Source organism: Phaenicophaeus curvirostris, chromosome 14 (assembly GCF_032191515.1).
Source record: "Phaenicophaeus curvirostris isolate KB17595 chromosome 14, BPBGC_Pcur_1.0, whole genome shotgun sequence".
NCBI lineage: Eukaryota > Metazoa > Chordata > Aves > Cuculiformes > Cuculidae > Phaenicophaeus > Phaenicophaeus curvirostris.
The window spans coordinates 12716432-12735700 of record NC_091405.1 but is presented as its reverse complement, the minus strand read 5'-3'; the positions used below and the strand labels follow the sequence as shown (position 1 = coordinate 12735700).

Genomic DNA, 19269 nt, shown 5'->3' with positions numbered 1-19269 from the left:
TGATAAAGGAAGAATCATCGAGATGACATTGTTCTCTAACCTAAAGCACCGAGCTGAGGAAACACAAATCAAAGTGTAGCTTTCTTTTCTCTGGTTTTCTATATAGGTAATATTAATCCCTTCACATTAAGTCCCAAGTTGTTTTCTTAACAGAATGCAATTCACTCCATATTCTACTTTTGCCTGTAGTAATTTGATAGAGCCAGCTCAATTTAAGAGGAATAGACACCGATTAGTACCAGCTTAATAGACAACAGGATTTCATGCTATAAATCTCATCATGTTTTGTAGAAATTAAATTGGAAAGCCAGTGGCAAGAACACATACAGTCTGCGCACACACAAGTGAATTGAAATACAATACCAGGAAAAATCTCACTTAGCAGAGCATCCAACCCTCCTGCAATGGACTGCAAAATGTTGTGCTGGCTTAAGACTAAAGACAGAAAGTTTCAGAAAAATAATGCAGCTCATAGCTAATCATTGGGCCTAGATATCAGCCCTTCCTTAGAAACCTGCAACAGCAGGGCTTGCAAAACTAAATTTGCCTAAAGCTTGCCTGAATCTCAATCACATAATAACCAACTCATTGTCTCCATCCCCTCTGTTCTCCCCTGTGCAAAACCCAAAGGTCATAATTATGACAAACAGCACCCAGTTCATCTTCAAACAGGTAAAAAACAACTTCAAAGCAGTCTGGATACTCCTACACTCCATAAGGTGTCACCCAAAATCAAACTGACCAACACCCGATGATCTCAACCAAGGCAGGAGTCACCAGACCCTCTCCACACAGGTTAATAGAGTCTTACCACACATTCTTACCTATTCCAAAGCTCACAACAGAAATTGTCACTTCTCCCAAAGAGAACTTTGGCCTAAATACAGCTGGGACAATGCAAGATTCTCACCATTAGAAAGCAAATTTTCATCCCTAACTTTGAAAATCCTGCTATTAAAACAACAGTAATTAAAAAAAGGTTCTCCAAACCACATCCTTTCTTTCTAACAGGAGCAGCTGCTGTCAAAACATTCCTCCTGTCATCTCTCCACGTCTGTCACCAAACAACAAAACTCTAGAGTAAACAGGACATCAGGACCCACAGGACACTGGATTTACTTTGGTGTAGGGATTTGGCTTTTCACAGGAGAGCTTACACCCATTTTTGGGGTGTACTCCCAAACAGCTGGATCTAGTTCCCCCACGAGCTCAGCCAAGTGTATCTTGAAGTACACAGCCCTGAATCCTCCAAAGCTTTGTGACCATTTAAAATGTTTTCTTCTAAAAATAAAGGAAGAAAGTGGAGACTGATAGTTTGGGGAAGGAAGGGATAGGAGGAATCTGAAGTAAGTCTGCACAGTTCATCTACTGTGCAGAACAGACCAAGGAGACCTTGAAAAAAATAAATGCATTTCCTCTCACGGTCTGTCAGACACCTCAGGATTTTATTTCAACTGTAAAATCATAATTTTAAAAATATCAAACTCATGTGAGTGAGGAAAAGCCAAGTTATTTAAGTATCTATTAGATGAGATGCTTCTGGCTACACTGGTCTGAGAACAAGCATGACTCAGCTTACGGCAAAAAGACCACAAAATGTCACTAAATGGACAATGACCAACCCCAGCAGCTTTTGTTAGGCTTCTATTTACAAGCAGCTGGAAAAAGCAAGATTTGTAGAAAACTGTATGAATTAGTCAGACCCAAGCACCAACACACTCACCTATCAAGTGCTCAAATAAAAAATGAACTGTTAAATGCATTAAAAACCCTGCCCTGATCAACATGGCAAGAAATCCTATTAAACGTGCAGCTCCTCCAGACAAAACAGTTTTTCAGCAGTGTTTTCAGTCCCTTACCAGTGATCAATTATCCTTCCAGTTCCCACATTATTTCATTAGAAGCACTCCAAGAAAGTGACTGGTAATTCATCAGAGGACTATATTTTTCTTCTTACCAACTCCACTCCTTTGACCTTTTTCTACAACATGTGGCACAGATCAACAGCAAAGCCATTTTTCCTTTAAACTTCATTTCTCCCTCTGAGCAGGTTTTCCCACCTATACTGCAGACTTAAAGCTGAATGTTAATACGCACAAGGCAGCCTCAGACTTCAGCTCTCAAAGGAGCAATATGGAAAATCAAATTTGAATCCCTTGAAGGAACAATCAGTTATCAGTTTCATCGTCTTTATCCTTAAGGGGAACCAACTGAAATCTAAATCCTACTTTCCCAAGGAAAGTTATCACCTATTGCTTCAGCTTAAGGTTCCTCCAGTGGTACCCAAAGCATTTCTTGATACACAAACCTGCACATGATCATGTTTTTAGCCTGAAAAACGTTTGCTTCTCCTCGTTAATAGCTGCTGTCCTAGACAGGTGCAATTCTTCACTTCCACTCAAGAGTCTCAAATTACTTTAAGGAGGACCCATAAGCCACTTAAAAGTAATAACAGCCTATCCATCGATGGGGAGACAAAGCCCCACAAGCACCTGTCAAAAACCATACAGCCTGCGGGTCTTTGCATAAAGTACCTGGAGTCCTACATTCTGTTCTGGAGTCCCCAGCACAGGAAGGACACAGATCTCTTGGAGCGAGTCCAGAGGACGCCACGAAGATGATCAGAGGGCTGGAGCACCTCCCATATAATGGCAGGCTGAGAGAGCTTGGGTTGTTCAGCCTGGAGAAGAGAAGACTTCAGGGAGTCCTTATGGGAGCTTTCCAGTACTTGAAGAGGGCTATGGGAAAGCTGGGGAGGGGCTCTTCCTCAGGGAGAGCAGGGACATGACAAGGGGTAATGGTTTTAAAATAAAGAGGGGAGATTTAGATTAGATGGATATTAGGAAGACTTTTTTTCTTGCAAGGGTGATGAGGCACTAGCACAGGTTGCCCAGAAAAGTCACAGATGCCCCATCCCTGCAGGTGTTCAAAGCCAGGCTGGATGAAGCTTTGAGCAGCCTGATCCAGTGGGAGGCATCCCTGCCCATGGCAGGGGGTTGGAACTGGATGATCTTTAAGGTCCCTTCCAACCCAAACTGTTCTATGATTCTGATTCTTTCCCTGGGTACCTCTGCTACTGCTTGCAAGTAATCATTGTTAACCCAGCTTTTGTGAGCAGGCAGCTGTCTCACAGGGCACTCGCCCCTCGAGTCTTACATCAGGCTTGCACATCACAGAGTCATCTGGCCCAAGCCTCACGTTTCATCTTCTACAAACCCTAGAAAGGGTATCAGAACTCTCACGTTTTGCTCCACAGGAGAAGGTTAATGTCACACAATAGAGTCCCCCATCATCTGTCCTGATGCAACAGGTACAAATCACCACACCAGCTCTTGTCAGGAAGGCCACACTTCTGACCCACAAGGTACACAAAGAAGTGTCCTCCAAGAACGCCGTAACAGAGGAGAGACAGTTTCTCCTCTTCAGTCACAGTCTCTCCCACATCCCCATGCCAGAGATTAAAGCCTTGGGTCAATTCAACAGGCTGATATCATGCAAGGAGGTTTGGTAGCTCAAAACATCCTCTCAACACTAACAGGTTTTACAGGAACATAACTTTCACGTTAACACTGTTTTTAACACCTTCCACCAGCCTGTGAAACAGGGTCTAGCAGCAGCACATTTCCGCACTCTAGAACCACTGTAAAGTGAAATATTGCTCGTCGTTTGCTGCTGTTTCGCCTGCACAATCAAGTGGAGTTTTCTCTTTGAAATGGCTGCACTCAAATCCTGCAAGAGCTGCCACAGTTTGCTCTGGAGGAGAACCTCCCTAGGCACGAAATGCAAAACCTGTTCATGTCTAGTGAAGAGCTCGTTAACTTGTTCAGATGCTGCAGGTATTCAGCAACAGGATTTGGAAGGCTTCGGTAACTAACGCACTGTGAAGCGGCACGAGTCCTTAGAGGCTCATAGGAGGCTGGACAAGCAAAAGTGACACACCTGACCCAGCAGGGTGGGATAGAGACCAGGCTGGCTCTGCAGCACGTAAAACAAGAGAGAACAGGCAAAAATCTACACATCTCCCATTGTATGCCAATTCAGTGAATGTAGAACACACTCCAAGTGCTGCTGCTGGTACTGCAGTTCTCCATCATAAACCAAAGAAAAGCTCAAAGTCAGCAGTACAGTTGAATCCAGGAGCTTTACTTCCACACTAGGTTGGCTTCCAGTATCATAGAGGGATAGGAAGCCCCCCTCAAGGCACCTGAATTTGTCACTACATCTTTCATTTAGGACTTCCCGATGACACCTAGAAAGATCGCACACTTCTGCCAGTATCATTTCTTCACAAAGTACTTCATGATGCACACAGGTCAGAAGTCAGAGCCACTAACGAGAAACCAGCCATTCAGAACCAAGATATGTATTTAAGCAAAATAATTTAATCAAAAAACACCACAAGAGAGAGGAAATCCCTCAGCATATCATTTTAACCATCCCATTCTCTCAGAAGCAAAACACTATGAAAGGAAGTGCTGCAGAACAGCTTGGTGTGGAAAAATAACAGATGAAAACTGAAAGAGCTGAGAAACTTGGGAAGCAAACAGAACAACATAGGGCTAACCTGGCACGTCTCTCTTTCCCTTGAATCCATGTGGCATCTCCATCTCCTTCCACCAGCCCTCTGGGGAGAAGCAGCACATGGTGAAGCACATATGGGTGAAGTTTCACCTCTCATTTCAACTGCCTTATGATAAACACCTGTAGTTTCCCTTCCCTTTTCACAGGTGCATTGTGGCTTTAATCCAGCCCTGTCTCGCTACAGGTGCAGGGGAGGAGGGTAAAACCCAGAGAAATACAGGAGACCACTGTAACCTAAACTAGTTTCACTTCGGTTTTAAATACCAGGTGTAAGCAGGGCTTTTTAATCACTCACACCAGCAAATCCTCAAACAAGCTCTCACCCAGAGCATAAGGCAACAGGTGGACAACCAAGACAACCATCTCCTTTTTGGTGTTTAGCATTTGATGCCTCTCTTAGAGCAAGAAGATGCACGTGCTGGTTGGTTTTAGGACCTCTGTATTCTTTTCCAATACAATTTGGTCAAGTCACTTTCTCTTTCTGCCCTAAGTCTTCTAAAGGTGGTGAGTTTTTACTGAGATGGCACACAGTTTGTGAATTCTGTGTCTGCTTCCCTGGCTGTGAACATCATGCAATCCTTTACACTAACTGACCTCCACCCTAAAAGCCTTTTCCTCCAATGCCTTAAAGGAGGGTTCTTCAGGACTGCACATTTCGAGTAACTGGAAGCTTTTTTCTGAAATCTAGCCTAACTGAAAATGCATCTCCCCAGCTCCCTGGTGCCTGTCTTAAGTTTCTGTATCTCTCCTGCTTCCATGGCAACATTTTCAGGCTGTCATTGGTGCATTGCTAAGTTTTCATTTTCCTCAGCTAACTATGACATGCTTTTTGAATGTCTGGTTTTCTGTTCCCCTGGCCACCCCTTTTTTGCATTCACTGTGGTCAGAGACCTCTTTCCCGAGGATGTACCATGAGTAGCACACGCATCACTTCAGGCAGATCTTCCTAGAGATTTCTGTTAAAATAATCCAGAAGGGAATAACTGTTCTGGAATATAACTTGGCTTCCTTGTGGCTAGTTACACTCCTGTGGCTGTCTAGAGTCACTAGTGCACAAACAGATGACGAGGTTTTAAATTGCTGCACAAATCCTGATTAGAGGGCTTTTAGTAATTTTTCAATCAAACCTGGAAGCTGCACTTCAGGCAGTCAGCAGAAAAGCAGAATCATTCCAGGCTTTATCTATTTCACCTTCCTCCGCAACACTGAGGCAGCATCCTGGCCTTTCTCAGTAAGAGAGTCAGGAGAAAGTGCCCCCCAAAGAGAGAGAAAGGAGAGAACTGCACCCACGAGGGCACGGTAACGCCTGCAGGACTTTGCTGAGGGGATGCTCTCTCCTGGACGAGGCTGACTGAAGTTGTCTTGGCTGTGTAGCCACCCTGTTAATCTTTCTGCAGCTCTGTTACCTTTCCCACAAGGGTGATGCAGTACACGTGATACAAGATAATTTGATGCTGTGATAATGTGAGCACAAGGGGAAGTGGGAGACTTACCCTAAAGCATTAATTAAATGTTTTGATGAAATGCTTGCAAAATACTTCATAACACTTCTTTAGATAGAAAGTGCTGTAGGCACGTAAAACATTGTTACAGAATTCTTTCAGGTGATTCTATCTGCATTGTGCAGCAGTCGAAGTTCCAGCTACACAACCAGGATTGAATGACACCCGAGTCAATAAGATTGGAATTATAGATACAATTTGCTGCAGACACGTAGAGAAAGAGTAAGAGACGTCTGAGATTCTGTCAGGACGGAAGGCTGTCAATAGCCTTTCTTAAGGATTATGCAATCTATTCAGTGAGTTATTTTTTTAGATAGATCTGCTTCAGAGTACTTGTACAGGAGCTGAAGCTTAATTAGTTTTTTTCTCTTCCTCTTTACAGTGTTATTGGCCTGAATGCCCTCAATGCTTAAATTAATTTTTTCTACTAGGGTGAATCTTTGTCTGGTACTTGTCCAGCCAATGCACCATTACAGGTTAAAACTCAAGTAATTTTTGTTGCTGTTAAATAATAGACTCTACAGAAAAATAGATAAATGGTTCCCTTTTGATAATCCTGTTTGCCAGCTAAATCCAAACTAGGGAGGAGATTGTCTTAGATGAGAATAAATTGGGAAGAACTCTCAGGCTGTCTGATCTGTCTTGTCTGCATTTTGCAAAAAACAATCAGATTAATGAATGAAATCAGATTGAGGCTAAAGAAGGGAACATATCTGGGGGGCATCAGAACTCTGCTGATACCAAAGAACTGTATGGAAAATCAACATTAAGGGCCTAACGTTGCTCTACCATTTAATTTAATGGGATCAGATAATGGCTTTCAAAGTCCCCAGTGCTGGCAAGAGGAGTGTGTGTTTCCAGAGGGCAAAAAGACTTTAGGGAGCTGGGACATAGCTCTTAGGCTCTGGATTTATGCAGTTGTTGCGTAGGGTGGTAGTGACTTGCAGAGTCCTTTGGAGTATTGGCTTGTGTAGGAAGATGAGCAGTGTGGGGCCGTTTTAGATACAGGGTTTGGTACAGTTAAATCTACCTAAAACTATCTCTACTAACCTACTGTGCTGTGTATAGAAAAGCCATGCTGAGGGGGAAGAAGAATATACACCAAAGAGGCAGAGACAGAGGTGGCTAAGGTTCAGAAAAACAAGAATGGGAGAATTACAAAAAACAGAATGAGAAAGTGGGCTTGGAAGGGAAAATGACAGAGCAATATTAGACCTTTAATGCTGATTTTTTCCGCCGCGCCCAGCAAACTGAGCGCAGGGTGTACCACTGATTTCTGTCTGCTGGTCTTTGTAGAAGAGGCATTTCAGGTTTTCTAAGAGAAGGTAAATAAGAAGTGGGAGTGTGAACATGAGGAGGAAAGGGAGAAGGTCAAGAGCTTGAGGGTAAAGGTCATTTCACAGTTTCTTTTCAGATCCATTTTCTGTTTCCTCAGAGCTCATCGTATCTCAACAGATTCCTGTTATCAGTAGAACCCTGCTGCTACACATGATGCCTAAATCCTGCTGGTTGTTATGGACTCACAGCCTGTGCTGGAATCGAGGAGGATAGTCTGTGTTTGTGCTTTCCTACATGAAGCGTAGCTCTCTCAATTGTTTGGCTTTAAAGTTCTCAGAGAGTTTCCTGGGGCAACCAATGGGATGTTTGATGTGGGATCTTTAACACCTACAAGCAAACATGAATAATATTAAATATTATTAATAATAGGAAGCAATATGAAATATTATAATATCTGAAACTGGTGTAGCCCAGTTTTCTAAGTTGTTTTTTGGTCTGGCTGATTTGTCTAGGAATTTACAAGCTCAAATTAAAGTTTTCTCCTTTGTTGGGATGTTTATGAATTCTATTCCCACACAGAATTTCTGGATCTAATAAACCTTGAGTGCATATTGTAGCTGTAGACTTCTGCCTAGGGCATGTGAAGTCTCCACTCGTCACCAATTTTCATAATTTTTTTTTTTTGCATTCAACTCTTGAAAACACCTGTGGTTCTGTATAATGTGGTTCACATCGGTTGTTGGCGTCAGAGAGTGGTGAACAGACAGACGCTTACGACATGGCTGTTTGAAGCTTTGCTTCCATCTAAAACAGAGTTAAATTAGAGGGGCAGATGGCGGGGGCCCTGGATTTTTCCCTGTGTCCTTTACAATGCAGTCATCTCAACAGAAGTTTAGCGTGTCTGAAGACAGCATTTCCTTTTGAGATGGGTGAGGCAATGAAGCGTGAACAAAAAAGTCTGGGGGGACCTGATGGAACACTGCCCCAGGCTGCCATGAAAAAATGGGAAAACAATGAAGTGAGATGTAAAAAAGTCTCATTGCTTGTTGCAGTAGCAGGTAGTACAGGTCACCTCGCAGAGTCCATGCTTTCCCGGTGAGCTCATCCCACCATCCCAAGGGTTTGAATTGCAAAGCAGCAGGTGACCCCAGCTGCTAGCTGGTTCCCCGTTGATACAAGAGTGTGCAAATCTATGCAGCTCTGTTGTCAGCTGCTGCTTTCTGTGAGGCTGCTGAAAAGTTGTGTGCGTGCGTGTGAATTTTCTAGGCTTAATCTGCATTATAAAGTGTGTGTGAATGCATGTGAGCTTCCGGCAGAGCCCTAGAGCATATGTGTCATGGGGGGTGAGACCAGAAAAGCAGATGTCCTGGACATGCCCCTCCTACTCAGGGATTAGAGATGCTCAGGGGAAAGCAGAGAGAAGCTGGGACACACCTCCCTGACTCACTGCCAGAGACAGCAGCAGCTTCTGCAGGTTCAATGGGCCTCAGCTCTTTGGTCAAATAAAACCCTGCAGCTCCATTTCCAGCAACCATCCCCTTCTTTTGGTTAAGCAGAGAGGAGGAGGATGGCCTATGCTGAGGAAGACAGGTAAGGTGCTGTGAAATAGGGGATGGACAGACATACAAGCTGGAAGGGGCTAGCGAAATTGCATCATTTTTCTTCACCTTGTTTTCCTCCTCTTCCTACTGGGCACTTGAAAAATGTCAAGTGAGTGCTGCTCAGAAGTAAACATCTGACTATTGAAGAGGACACCTGTCTGTGTCAGGTGCTGGTGTGATTAAATATGGCAATGACCATGGCAGATGACCTTGGGAATGGTTATGGGCCAGAAGACACAAATATCGTGGTGTGAAGAGGTGTAGACTGCAAATACATCTGGTGGTGTGCCCCTCTCTGAAACGTAATGCTTTATCTGTTTATTAGGAGAGGTCTGCTTCTTACATGGATTTGCGTTCAACCGACCTAGAAGCACAATGAGGGTGGTTTTTTTTCATGCCATGAAAGATCTGTCATCCGTGACAGCCCTTGTGTTTTGCAACAGATGCGTTTCTCCAGTGGCTGACAGCAATCACAATAAAGGGGATTGTGTTTTTAGCTGATCCTGTGATTTAATCCAAAGTGATGCTACCAAGATCTATTATTAGGTGTACATTGTTGGAGGCAGCGTAGCTACAGGGGGCTTTGTGCTATGTGTATTAATTCAGGCTGTCAAAAAGCTAGCACAGACCTCAGGCTCATGCAGTTGCTGGCTCAAAGTTGCATGTGGTGACCCACGGGTCAACCTCCCCCTCCGCATCTGCTGAGGAGGTATCTATCTCCTCCACACACAGAAATTATCTGTGCCTGCTGGTCCCCTTTGATGCTGCGCATCCAGAAGTTTTCCAAAAACTAAATATTGCAAGCAGGGCACTGCAGTTTAACTTTGGCAGCAGTGTGTCCTCAGGACTGGGGACAACTCTGACCTGCTCAAAGCCTTTGGGATGCAGAGGGCTCTGCAAGGACCCTGCGTGCCTGCTGAAGCTCCTTTTGAGCAAGGAAAGTTAAGCAGCACTGGAGTTTTACTACTTTGGACAAGAAATATTTTAACATCTTCTCTTTAGAAGGAAAAAAAGTCCCTCAAACTTGGCACAGCCCAGTCAGTCCCACAACAGGCATTGAACAGGATTGATCCCACACTCCTAAAATTTCTGGGGATATAGAAATAATAGCCATTCTTCAATGTTATTTTGCAAGGGTGTACGCACCTCTAACAAAATGCTGTAAAGGGGGGATAGATGGTCGAGAGGAAGAGCAGATCCTGGTGACCTTGTTTTTTTTCTCGTGCCTGCCTTAGGTACTTCAAAAGCGTGGGTGTTACATTTGAATTCTCTTCGTTCTCTCTAATTTCTAAACAAGGATTACAGTTATGCAACAGAGAAACTGGGGGGATCATTCATTAATACGTGTAAAGTACTTTTAAAGCTTTTTTTCTGGGAGGAAGGGATAATAGAGTCAAGTGCAGGCTTCATTAATGTCACTTTCAGAAGCTAGTGCTTACTGCAGGAGCTCATGGTACACTTGGAGGATTCAACAATATGTTATAGGAAATAAACTTTCTCATTTCCAGATTTTTCCTTCAAGCAATATTTCAGCTAAGTATGACCCCTCATTTTAATTTGTGCATACAGAAGTTATATCTTCCCATTGGATCACAGCTTTATGACATGTTTGCATATTTTTAACATCACAGTTTGTAATTAGAAACATGTTTCAGACACTGGATAGGATTTATTGGCAGCAGCTGGACAGCTAGGAGCTGAAAAAATCTCAAAAGATATCCATGTAAAAACTGCCTATCTTTTCAGTACAAAGAAGGAGAAAAACATTATAGAATTGAGATCTTACATTTGAATATCTGACATTCCAGTTCAGATGAGCCAGGTACACGCTGATGGTCAAATTCTTTGTCAGTGGTCTGAGACCTCTTGGGGTGTGGAGCATCACTTTGAAATCTTTTCTGTATGTCTTCTAAGACTGGAGACAGCAGAACCACAGCATGGCTAAGGTTTCTAAGGTTTGTACCTCTGGAAACAAGAGACTTGATTAAAAAAAGAAGAAAGAAAAACATTTATGAAGGAGCCGGTGACTGCTTATCAGCATCTCCAGTCAATTTGTCACCTTCGGCCTCACAGCGTCTGTCTCTCTCACCCTTTAATAAGGAGATCAGCTTTTCATAGAGAGCCCTCTGCCCCTGCCTGTGTCGGTTCACTCCATGACTGGGTCCTCTCCCATATACAGTCATACAGTCATTAATTCTGCTCCTCAATGGTAACGATTGAGTTGCCACTGAGAGATGTTGTCAGTACCCTTGCTTTTGAAGAGAGTTTCCAATCCACCTTGCTATTGACTTTCAGAAGATATACGTGTTATCCTATTGGAAACAGGATTATGGGATTATTCTGCTATTGATTGTGTTTCAGAACTGAGATTAATGCATCTGGTGAATACCAGACTGACAGGCCTAAAAATTGAATCCCTCCCTCTTCCCGCAAGGCAGATAGACGACAAGCACTCTCATGCCAGCTCCTATCCCACCCTCTAGCAATGTGCCTCAGCGCTGGATGAGACCTAGTTTTTGCCAAGCTGTTTGAGCAGCCCCCCTCTTAAATCAGACAGCATAAACCTAGGTGCCCAGATTCCTGCTTTTTTTTTTTGACATAGACCAATGTCATTGGGCCTCGTGCCTGGGACTAGACAGCAAGTGTGATGTAATTGCCCACCTCGTGGAAGAAGACGAACAAAATCTATGTTTAGCCTCTTGTAATGAAACCACAAGGTAATGAGAAGGTTCATATTTGAGATAAATTCCCAGCCCCAGAAGGAAATCCTTGGGGCTGATGGCACTCAACGTTTACAAAGACTGGGTTCTCTGTCTTGGTAGATGATACTTGCCCCATGTCCCAGTCTACTTATCGCAGAGGATAGTGCCTACTCCTTTATCCACACAGCATTCCAGCCGTGCTATAAGGGTGTCCTCGGACTTAGATCCTCTTGTATTTCCTCTTCCCAGGTTTGACATCCCTATGCACACATGTATAGGCTGCAATTTCTCAGTCTAACTGTGCTTTTGCATTTTTTCAATAACTCAGAAGAGACCAGAGCCCGTCAGGAGCAGGAGTGGTTATGCCTTGTGACATTTCTATGATCTAGATATCATTAGCCATTCTTCCACTATAGAATGAAACCTGCAAAGAGGATTCAAATTATTTGCCTCTGGCGAGGAGTAAAATATATGAGATTAAATGTGAAACATCTTCAATAATAGCAGTGAAGCTCCTATTATTTTAGTTTTAGTGAAATTTCTTTCCCTTTGTGCCTTTTCAGGATTTCTACCCTTTGAAGTTTGTTCTTTGGATGGGTCAATAGCCACACTGACCTCTTCTTTTGCAGAAATAGCTACGAGGTGTGTAAGGAAACAGCAGATTGGTTATGCGCCCGCACCACTCAGCGCCCCAAGATTGCCATCATCTGTGGATCTGGACTGGGAAGTCTGGCTGATGTGCTGGATAACAAGACAATCTTTCCATATGAGGACATCCCTCATTTCCCACAGAGCACAGGTTAGTGCAGCCCAGTGTATCAGCAACCCATCCACCAGCAGCCTGCAACAGCCTTAAAGTGAGGAAACTCCAGTCAACGTGTGCCTTTTGGCAGTGGTCTGCAGCCCCTCAGTGATGAAATGTGTGTTCACAGTCAAAAGAACCATAGATTTCAGTGCTATGGTATTTATTTAACTTTCATCTCCTGATTTCATAGTGATGCTAAGCTGGTATTAAGAAATACGCTGACAGATCTCTCAAGCCAAGGACCTCAGGACCTGTAACTAATACGACACTATTAATTTCCAGTTGCAGGGCACGTTGGCAGACTGGTGTTTGGGGAGCTGAACGGACAGCCCTGCGTGTGCATGCAGGGACGTTTCCACTATTATGAAGGATACTCTGTCAGCATGGTGAGTTTTCCTTAAGGAAATCATTCATGTAGGGGGAGATACGTTGTAAAAGATGCAGAACTGCTTGCTTTGAGACCTAGCTGCAGGAGGTTACCTCTTGCAACTTACCTCTTGAACTTACATTGTTCTTGCAGTGAAACTTCCTCAGATTTTAGCTGACTGGCTCTCAGTTTGAACTCCCAATTCTATTTATGGGGACAAATCTAAAATCTGGTAGTTGAGGCTGATGCTGTGCAGCCTTACAAATTGGTTAGCCCTGCTATACACGGGGCAAATTAGAGCCCTGCATTCATTTGTGGAGTCCCCAGCACAGGAAGGACACAGATCTGTGGGAGCAAGTCCAGAGGAGGCCACGCAGATGATCCGAGGGCTGGAGCTCCTCCCATATGACAGGCTGAGAGAGTTGGGGTTGTTCAGCCTGCAGAGGAGAAGCCTCTGGGGAGACCCTGGAGGTGTTCAAGGCCAGGTTGGATGGAACTTTGAGCAACCAGATCCAGCAGGAGGTGTCCCTGCCCATGGCAGGGGGCTTGGAAATGGATGGGCTTGGAGGTCCCTTCCAACCAAAACCATTCTGTGATTCTATGGAGGCATATTGATTTACATAGTTTAACTCTGTCTTTTTAATAGTGATTTAAATTAGCAATCAGGAAAGTTTTGAGTGATAAGAATAATCCATTTTAATCTTCTTTTGCGTTTGTATATTTTACAGCTTTTATTTTTCCCTAGAAAAAACTCCCTGGCTAATGTAACTTGGGACACTCTCCCAGTTAACATATAGAACTATGTGACAATTCAGGTATTACCTAACATGCATGGATGTACATTTCTGTTGGAAACACCAATAACATTTCTTGCTTGCTGGCCGATATCTTTGTACATTCTTTTATATTTTGATAGTTTTGAGGTTTTACTTGTGGGTGAAGTTGGATTGCATTTGGATATAAACGGTAATACTTGGCACCACTCAACTTTTTATAGAAAAAAAAACTATTTTAAATGGACTCAATGCAAAACTAGTTTTATCAAAACATGCTTATCTATTAAAATTAACCAATTTCTTGACGTGATGCTTACGGCTTCTTTAGTGTTGTAGAGCTAGCAGATATCATCCCAATTTCTCCCTAACTCCTCAAAATCAAACTTTTTAAAGAAGTTTTTCCCCAGTTCCCAATCATTGCTTAACTTTGGATACACAGGTCACTGAACTGAAGTGAACAAAATTAATAATATAATCTCTATGCTTCTGTAAAATGCATCATTGCTGTAAAAAGCTCGTTTATCATTTACATTCCAAGTCCATGTGCATGTGTGGTTACTTCAATTAGCACAGTGGTTTGATCCCTGCAAGACCTTGGCAGCGAGAAAAAACTATCTGCATATTCTTTTTGTGCCACATTTATTTGACCTTAGAGCAGCTGTAGGGAATGTGGGTTTGAATTTTAATGGTATTCATTTTATGATTAGTTTTTAATATGTTTAAAAAACATTAAAATTCTTCCACCTTAAATTAGAGTAATATTTAAAATTGGAGGTAAAGTTGGTTTGTCTCCTTGTAACCTCATACAGGTCTTTCTCTGCATCAAGTAAGCTGTCCACAAACTGTGATACTACAAAAATAGTAGGAGTAGTAGTAGCCGTCTGTGGATTGTGATACTCATTGCGTATATACCTTTGGTTCTTGCAGGTCACCTTTCCCGTCAGGGTCTTCTTTCTCCTGGGTGTGGAGATCTTGATTGTCACAAATGCTGCTGGGGGGCTTAATCCCCACTTCCAAGCAGGGGACATCATGTTCATAAGAGATCACATCAGCACGTTTGGCTTGGGAGGGCAGAATCCTCTGCGTGGACCAAACGACGAGAGGTAAGAAAGCATTAGCCCCGTCTTACCAGTTAATGCTTGCTTCCTCCAGCCACAGGCTAGGACTGGTAGTTGACCCTGCTGGCAGGTATCTACTGGGAGGTAGAGTTTGACTCCAGGTACCCACGAGGGAAAAGTCAAAGCAATAACTCCCTGTGCTCTGTGCCACCCGCCCCATCTTCCCCAAGCACCTTTCCTTGGTTGTTGCTTACTCTTATAAGCCTATCAGGAGTTTATACACAAGCCTCCAGAAGGTTTTGGTTTATAAAAGTAGGTTTCGGTTTATAAAAGTAGGCTTCTGCTCCTTCTCCTGACATTGCCAGCCGTAGCATCTGCTAAACAGACCGTTGCTGTCTCTTCTTGTCAGTCCCTCTCTCTGCTCGTTCCTCTTAATTGAGCAATCTGGCGATCTGCAGTGCCTCCAGCCTGCGCTTATCACCAGCTGCTGCTGGTGTGATGGAACTGATATGACAGAGGCCAGGCATTAAGCTGATAGCATAACAAAGACAAAACCCACCAAATCTCCTGTTAACTACCCATCCAGGTCAATAAACTGGAGCAGCTTTGTTAATATCATGAATTCACTGAAAGCAGCCACTTGGGAGACCTCTAGGTCTAAGAATGGCCTGCTGCTGGTTGAGCTGGGAATTCAGGTTTCCTATACCGGCTGTGTAGCAGGATCCTTAGCCTGTGGTTGGTGCACAGAGGGGCTTGTAATGCATCTTTACCCTCGGATTGCTGTTGCTACCAGACCTGGAGTTGCTTTGAGCAGGAGGTTGATGACTCCTTGAGGTCCTTCTCAACCTGAGTTAATCCATGATCCTAAAACCCTTCCAAGGCACCATCACACGGTAGGCTGGAAGGCAACCAGCACCATCAAGATCATAGCACTGAGAGGAGACGTGCCCAGTGGTCCAGTGTTTACAAATAGGATTTAAAAGAGCACGAGGACGCATCTGCTAGAGATTCAGGCTGAATGACGGAGAACACATTAGGTGTCAGGAAAGTCAGCGTAGAAGCAGTGAAGATCCAGGGCTGTCAAGAGTCTTACGGCAGGTAAGAAAAAGGCTGGATCATGATAAGGAGATGACAGTAGCAAGAATTACTTCTGGACCAAGCTGTCTGGAGAGAAGCCAGATGAAGACTGGTGTGTGAACCCAGAGAACAGGTAACGTATATGGTGAAGGAGGTGGCATTTAATGAGTTTAGAGTGAGTTTAGACAATGAGATGGTTAAATTCATTGTTGGGTTGGTATCTTCATCTTGATAAAAGGACATCTTTGCCAGGCAGGCATGTGGACTGGCATCTTTCCAAAAAGAAAGTTCTGACTGAGAATAAAGTGGTTTGCCTGGCTTCCAGTTAAAGTTAGTTCCTTCCTGATGTAACGCCAGACCTGGCTCCTGCCTCCTCCCCCTTCTGAAGAAATCTGAATGGTGCTAGCACCTACCTGAGGAGAAATAAATGCTATTCTGCAATTCAAATAGCAAGAGGGCAGTACCCTTCTGAAGCAGAACATCTTTACATCTTCATAGGTATTGATGTGGGTTGGAGGAAAAGAATGATCAAAAGTACAGAAGCCATGTGGAGGAGTGTTTAAAGCTCTCTGGACTTGCATAATCTCTCAGGAACAGGAGGAAAAATGCCAACCAAATCATAACAGCATCTGGACAGTGTTCAAAGGAAGTGTAGCTGTCTCAGTGCCTCCCAAGAGCAGCTTCCCAGTGAAAACTGCAGTGCTCTGGGAGGTGACTTTTGAACTGCTGACCAGGGCATCAAAATGGGCAAAAGGTCTTTATGAATCAGTTTTCACAGTGCTGCAGAGCTTTCGCTGAGCAAACTCCTCCTAAAATCCAGTCCAGCTCAGCTACCAGGCAGGATTTATTTAAGCACAACAGAGTAAAACCAGAGGCAATGAAGTGATGTGGAAAGAGATTTTACTGCAAGAATCTGAGGACTGGCCTTAATAAATTAAAGATTGGCTTCCACATTGCTGGCCATCCTTCAGGAAAGAGAAGTGATTTTCATGGGTAAAGTTTGTTTTTTATTTATATAACATTTTAGCATTTATAGACATAAAATAAGCCACCTACTATCCTAAACATTCAGCCGGAAGAACATGAAAACAAGCAGGAATTTTAATAGCCTAGATCATAGAATCATAGAATAACCAGGTTGGAAGAGACCCACAAGATCATCGAGTCCAACCATTCCTATCAAACACTAAACCATGTCCCTTAGCACCTCGTCCACCTGTGCCTTAAACCTGGTCCGCTCCTACTGAACTGAGTTGCCGAACATGCACAGGAGTTTATTTTCCACGTTTCCTTAGCGCACCAGTCGTAGCCATCTACTGCAGCTCTTCTTGAGTCAGTAGTAGGATTTGCTCTGTAGGGAATAAACATCCCTGAACTGATGGAGGGAAGGCAGTGGTAGCAGTAGCAGCGTGTCTGTGCTCTTTACTGCCTTGCAGGTTTGGAGTGAGGTTTCCCTGCATGTCAGATGCTTACGAACAAGATCTGCTCAGGCTGGCAATGGAGAGTGCACAGGAGCTGGGCTTTCTGGGGTTCATCCGGGAAGGAGTGTACTGTCTGCTGGCTGGTCCCTGCTATGAAACCATTGCTGAGTGCCGTGTGCTGCAGGCGCTGGGAGCAGATGCTGTAGGTAAGCTGATTGCGCTGGACTCGGCTGGAAGAGTTGGTTGGGCACATGGATTAAGCAGTTAATTCTGCTCAGGGCTGACTTTCTTCAGTTTTTGACTCTCCATCTAAGTCTCCTCAGCCTAAAGAAATAAGCTCTATGTATTTCTGCTTAGTTCTGCAGTGGCTTAGTGCAGCTCCAAGGATGGATCTGCAGAGCCTCTGTGCTCATGGCTATCCAGCAGGCTGTTGTGTTTATTTCCCAAACACGCGTCCCACGCTTAGATGGCTCAACTTCAGCAAGACTGATTAGGGCCCAATCAGACATAAAGTCCTCTTCTATTATTTTTTAAACTCTGACACCCTAAGGATTATCACTGTGCCTCTTCCCTACAAAGCAGACCTCTGTAAGGCTTGATTGTTTAGGGATGGTAATTATAGAAAACTTCCTGACTGCATATGAAGAAGGTAAGCATTATCTGTATCATTATTCCAGCTTGAAGCATCTTGTGGAAATCTGTTCATTAATATCTGCCTGTTCAGTGTGTGTGAGGAAAGGAGCTCAGCTTCCCACAAAGCCATTTTTCTTTGCCACAGCTTTTTAGCTGAGGAAGAGAAGAGCCAAATGACACAGCACATCAGTGCTTCTTTTAGCAGGCCTGCACGCAGCCTGACACATCCTGGAGAGAGAGATGTAGCGCAAAGGAATCAAATGTAGGCAGCTTATTGTGCCGAGCAGGGTCGTAACTGTAGTGCTACAGCCATTGCAGCCTTGCAAGTATCTCAGAAATGGAGAGCTGTAGGGGGCTGGGACAAGGGCATGAGCTGAAGGTAGGATTGTGGTTTGCAGCCCTGAAGAAATTTTGTCTTGATGTAAATCCTGGTCCTTTCCTCTCCTACCATAGGCATGAGCACTGTCCCAGAAGTAATTGTAGCCAGGCACTGTGGCCTCCGAGTCCTTGGGATCTCCCTCATCACCAACAAAGTGGTGATGAGCTACGACAGTCAAGAGAAAGCCAACCACGAGGAAGTGCTGCGCGTCTCAGTGGTCCGGGCTGAAGCCCTGCAGAAACTGGTCACACACCTTCTTGGCAAGCTGGGGGAAAGCATAAACTCTTCATGACCTCCAGCCACTTAACATTCATTTTGTAACATGTGAACGCCAGCAAGTGCTGGGGGAGAGCTATTGGTGAGACCATGCTTGTACTGTCCTGATTTTGAATAGACCTTTTAATTTTTGTCCCTGTGCTTTTGCTGCTCAGGTGCAGAAGTTTGCTTTGAACTTTGCCAGAATAATCCCCTTGTTAGTAGCCAGTGACCAAAACAGCTTTCTGGCACTTAAACAAACAGAGCCTGCCCTCCAGCAGATTCGCAAACCCATGTGTCAGCAATGATATTCCCAGAACCATGATTCCTAGCTCCCCCTCATTCTGTTGCAGAGCATTTGGTGTTTGCTGGGGATGCTTCGGTGAGACCTCATCCAAAGCCAGTGGAAGTCCCTATAAGGACTCTGCATTTCAGATAAGGACCTGGATACGTAAAATGGGCTTGGCTAAAAGTTGAGATCCCTCTGGAACAAACAATGCTGAAGAGTAGGCAGATTGCAATTAATTTTACAACTCTGAGAACCAGTTCACCCCTATCCACAAGGTTGTGTCCTCTTACCACCTCTGAACATCCCAGCAGAAAGACTTCTCTGTGCTCACTCCTTGGCTGTTCATGACAAGCCACAGAGCTCAGTTCCCCTCAACCTCCTCACTCTATTTCCAACCTTGAATCACTATTGCCCTGTTTTAAAGGGGGTGAAAGTGAAGCTCAGGTACAAGGCATGACTTGTCCGTGCATGGTGTGAAAGTGGCCAGCCTGAAAACAGGATCCAGATCCAGACCAACTCTGCTCGGTTTTGATCATTCTGTTCCT

General features: G+C 44.0%; 1 protein-coding gene across 1 annotated transcript; it reads left to right on the top strand.

Annotated features, from left to right (window-relative positions):
- Positions 1–8803: 8803 nt before the first annotated feature.
- LOC138726483 (purine nucleoside phosphorylase-like) lies at positions 8804–18796 on the top strand. Its single transcript, XM_069868265.1, has 6 exons — positions 8804–8951; positions 12294–12463; positions 12752–12855; positions 14540–14715; positions 17184–17374; positions 18255–18796. The coding sequence occupies exons 1-6, from the start codon at positions 8929–8931 to the stop codon at positions 18470–18472; spliced, it is 882 nt and encodes a 293-aa protein (XP_069724366.1). The 5' UTR covers positions 8804–8928; the 3' UTR covers positions 18473–18796.
- The last annotated feature ends 473 nt before the right edge of the window (positions 18797–19269 follow it).

Bases quoted from the DNA above. Each gene is read 5' to 3' on its own strand.
- LOC138726483 (XM_069868265.1), top strand. From the start codon at position 8,929: ATGGCCTATGCTGAGGAAGACAG. The intron at 12,464-12,751 runs GTTAGTGCAGCC...ATTAATTTCCAG, and splicing joins TCATTTCCCACAGAGCACAG to TTGCAGGGCACGTTGGCAGA. The intron at 12,856-14,539 runs GTGAGTTTTCCT...TGGTTCTTGCAG, and splicing joins AAGGATACTCTGTCAGCATG to GTCACCTTTCCCGTCAGGGT.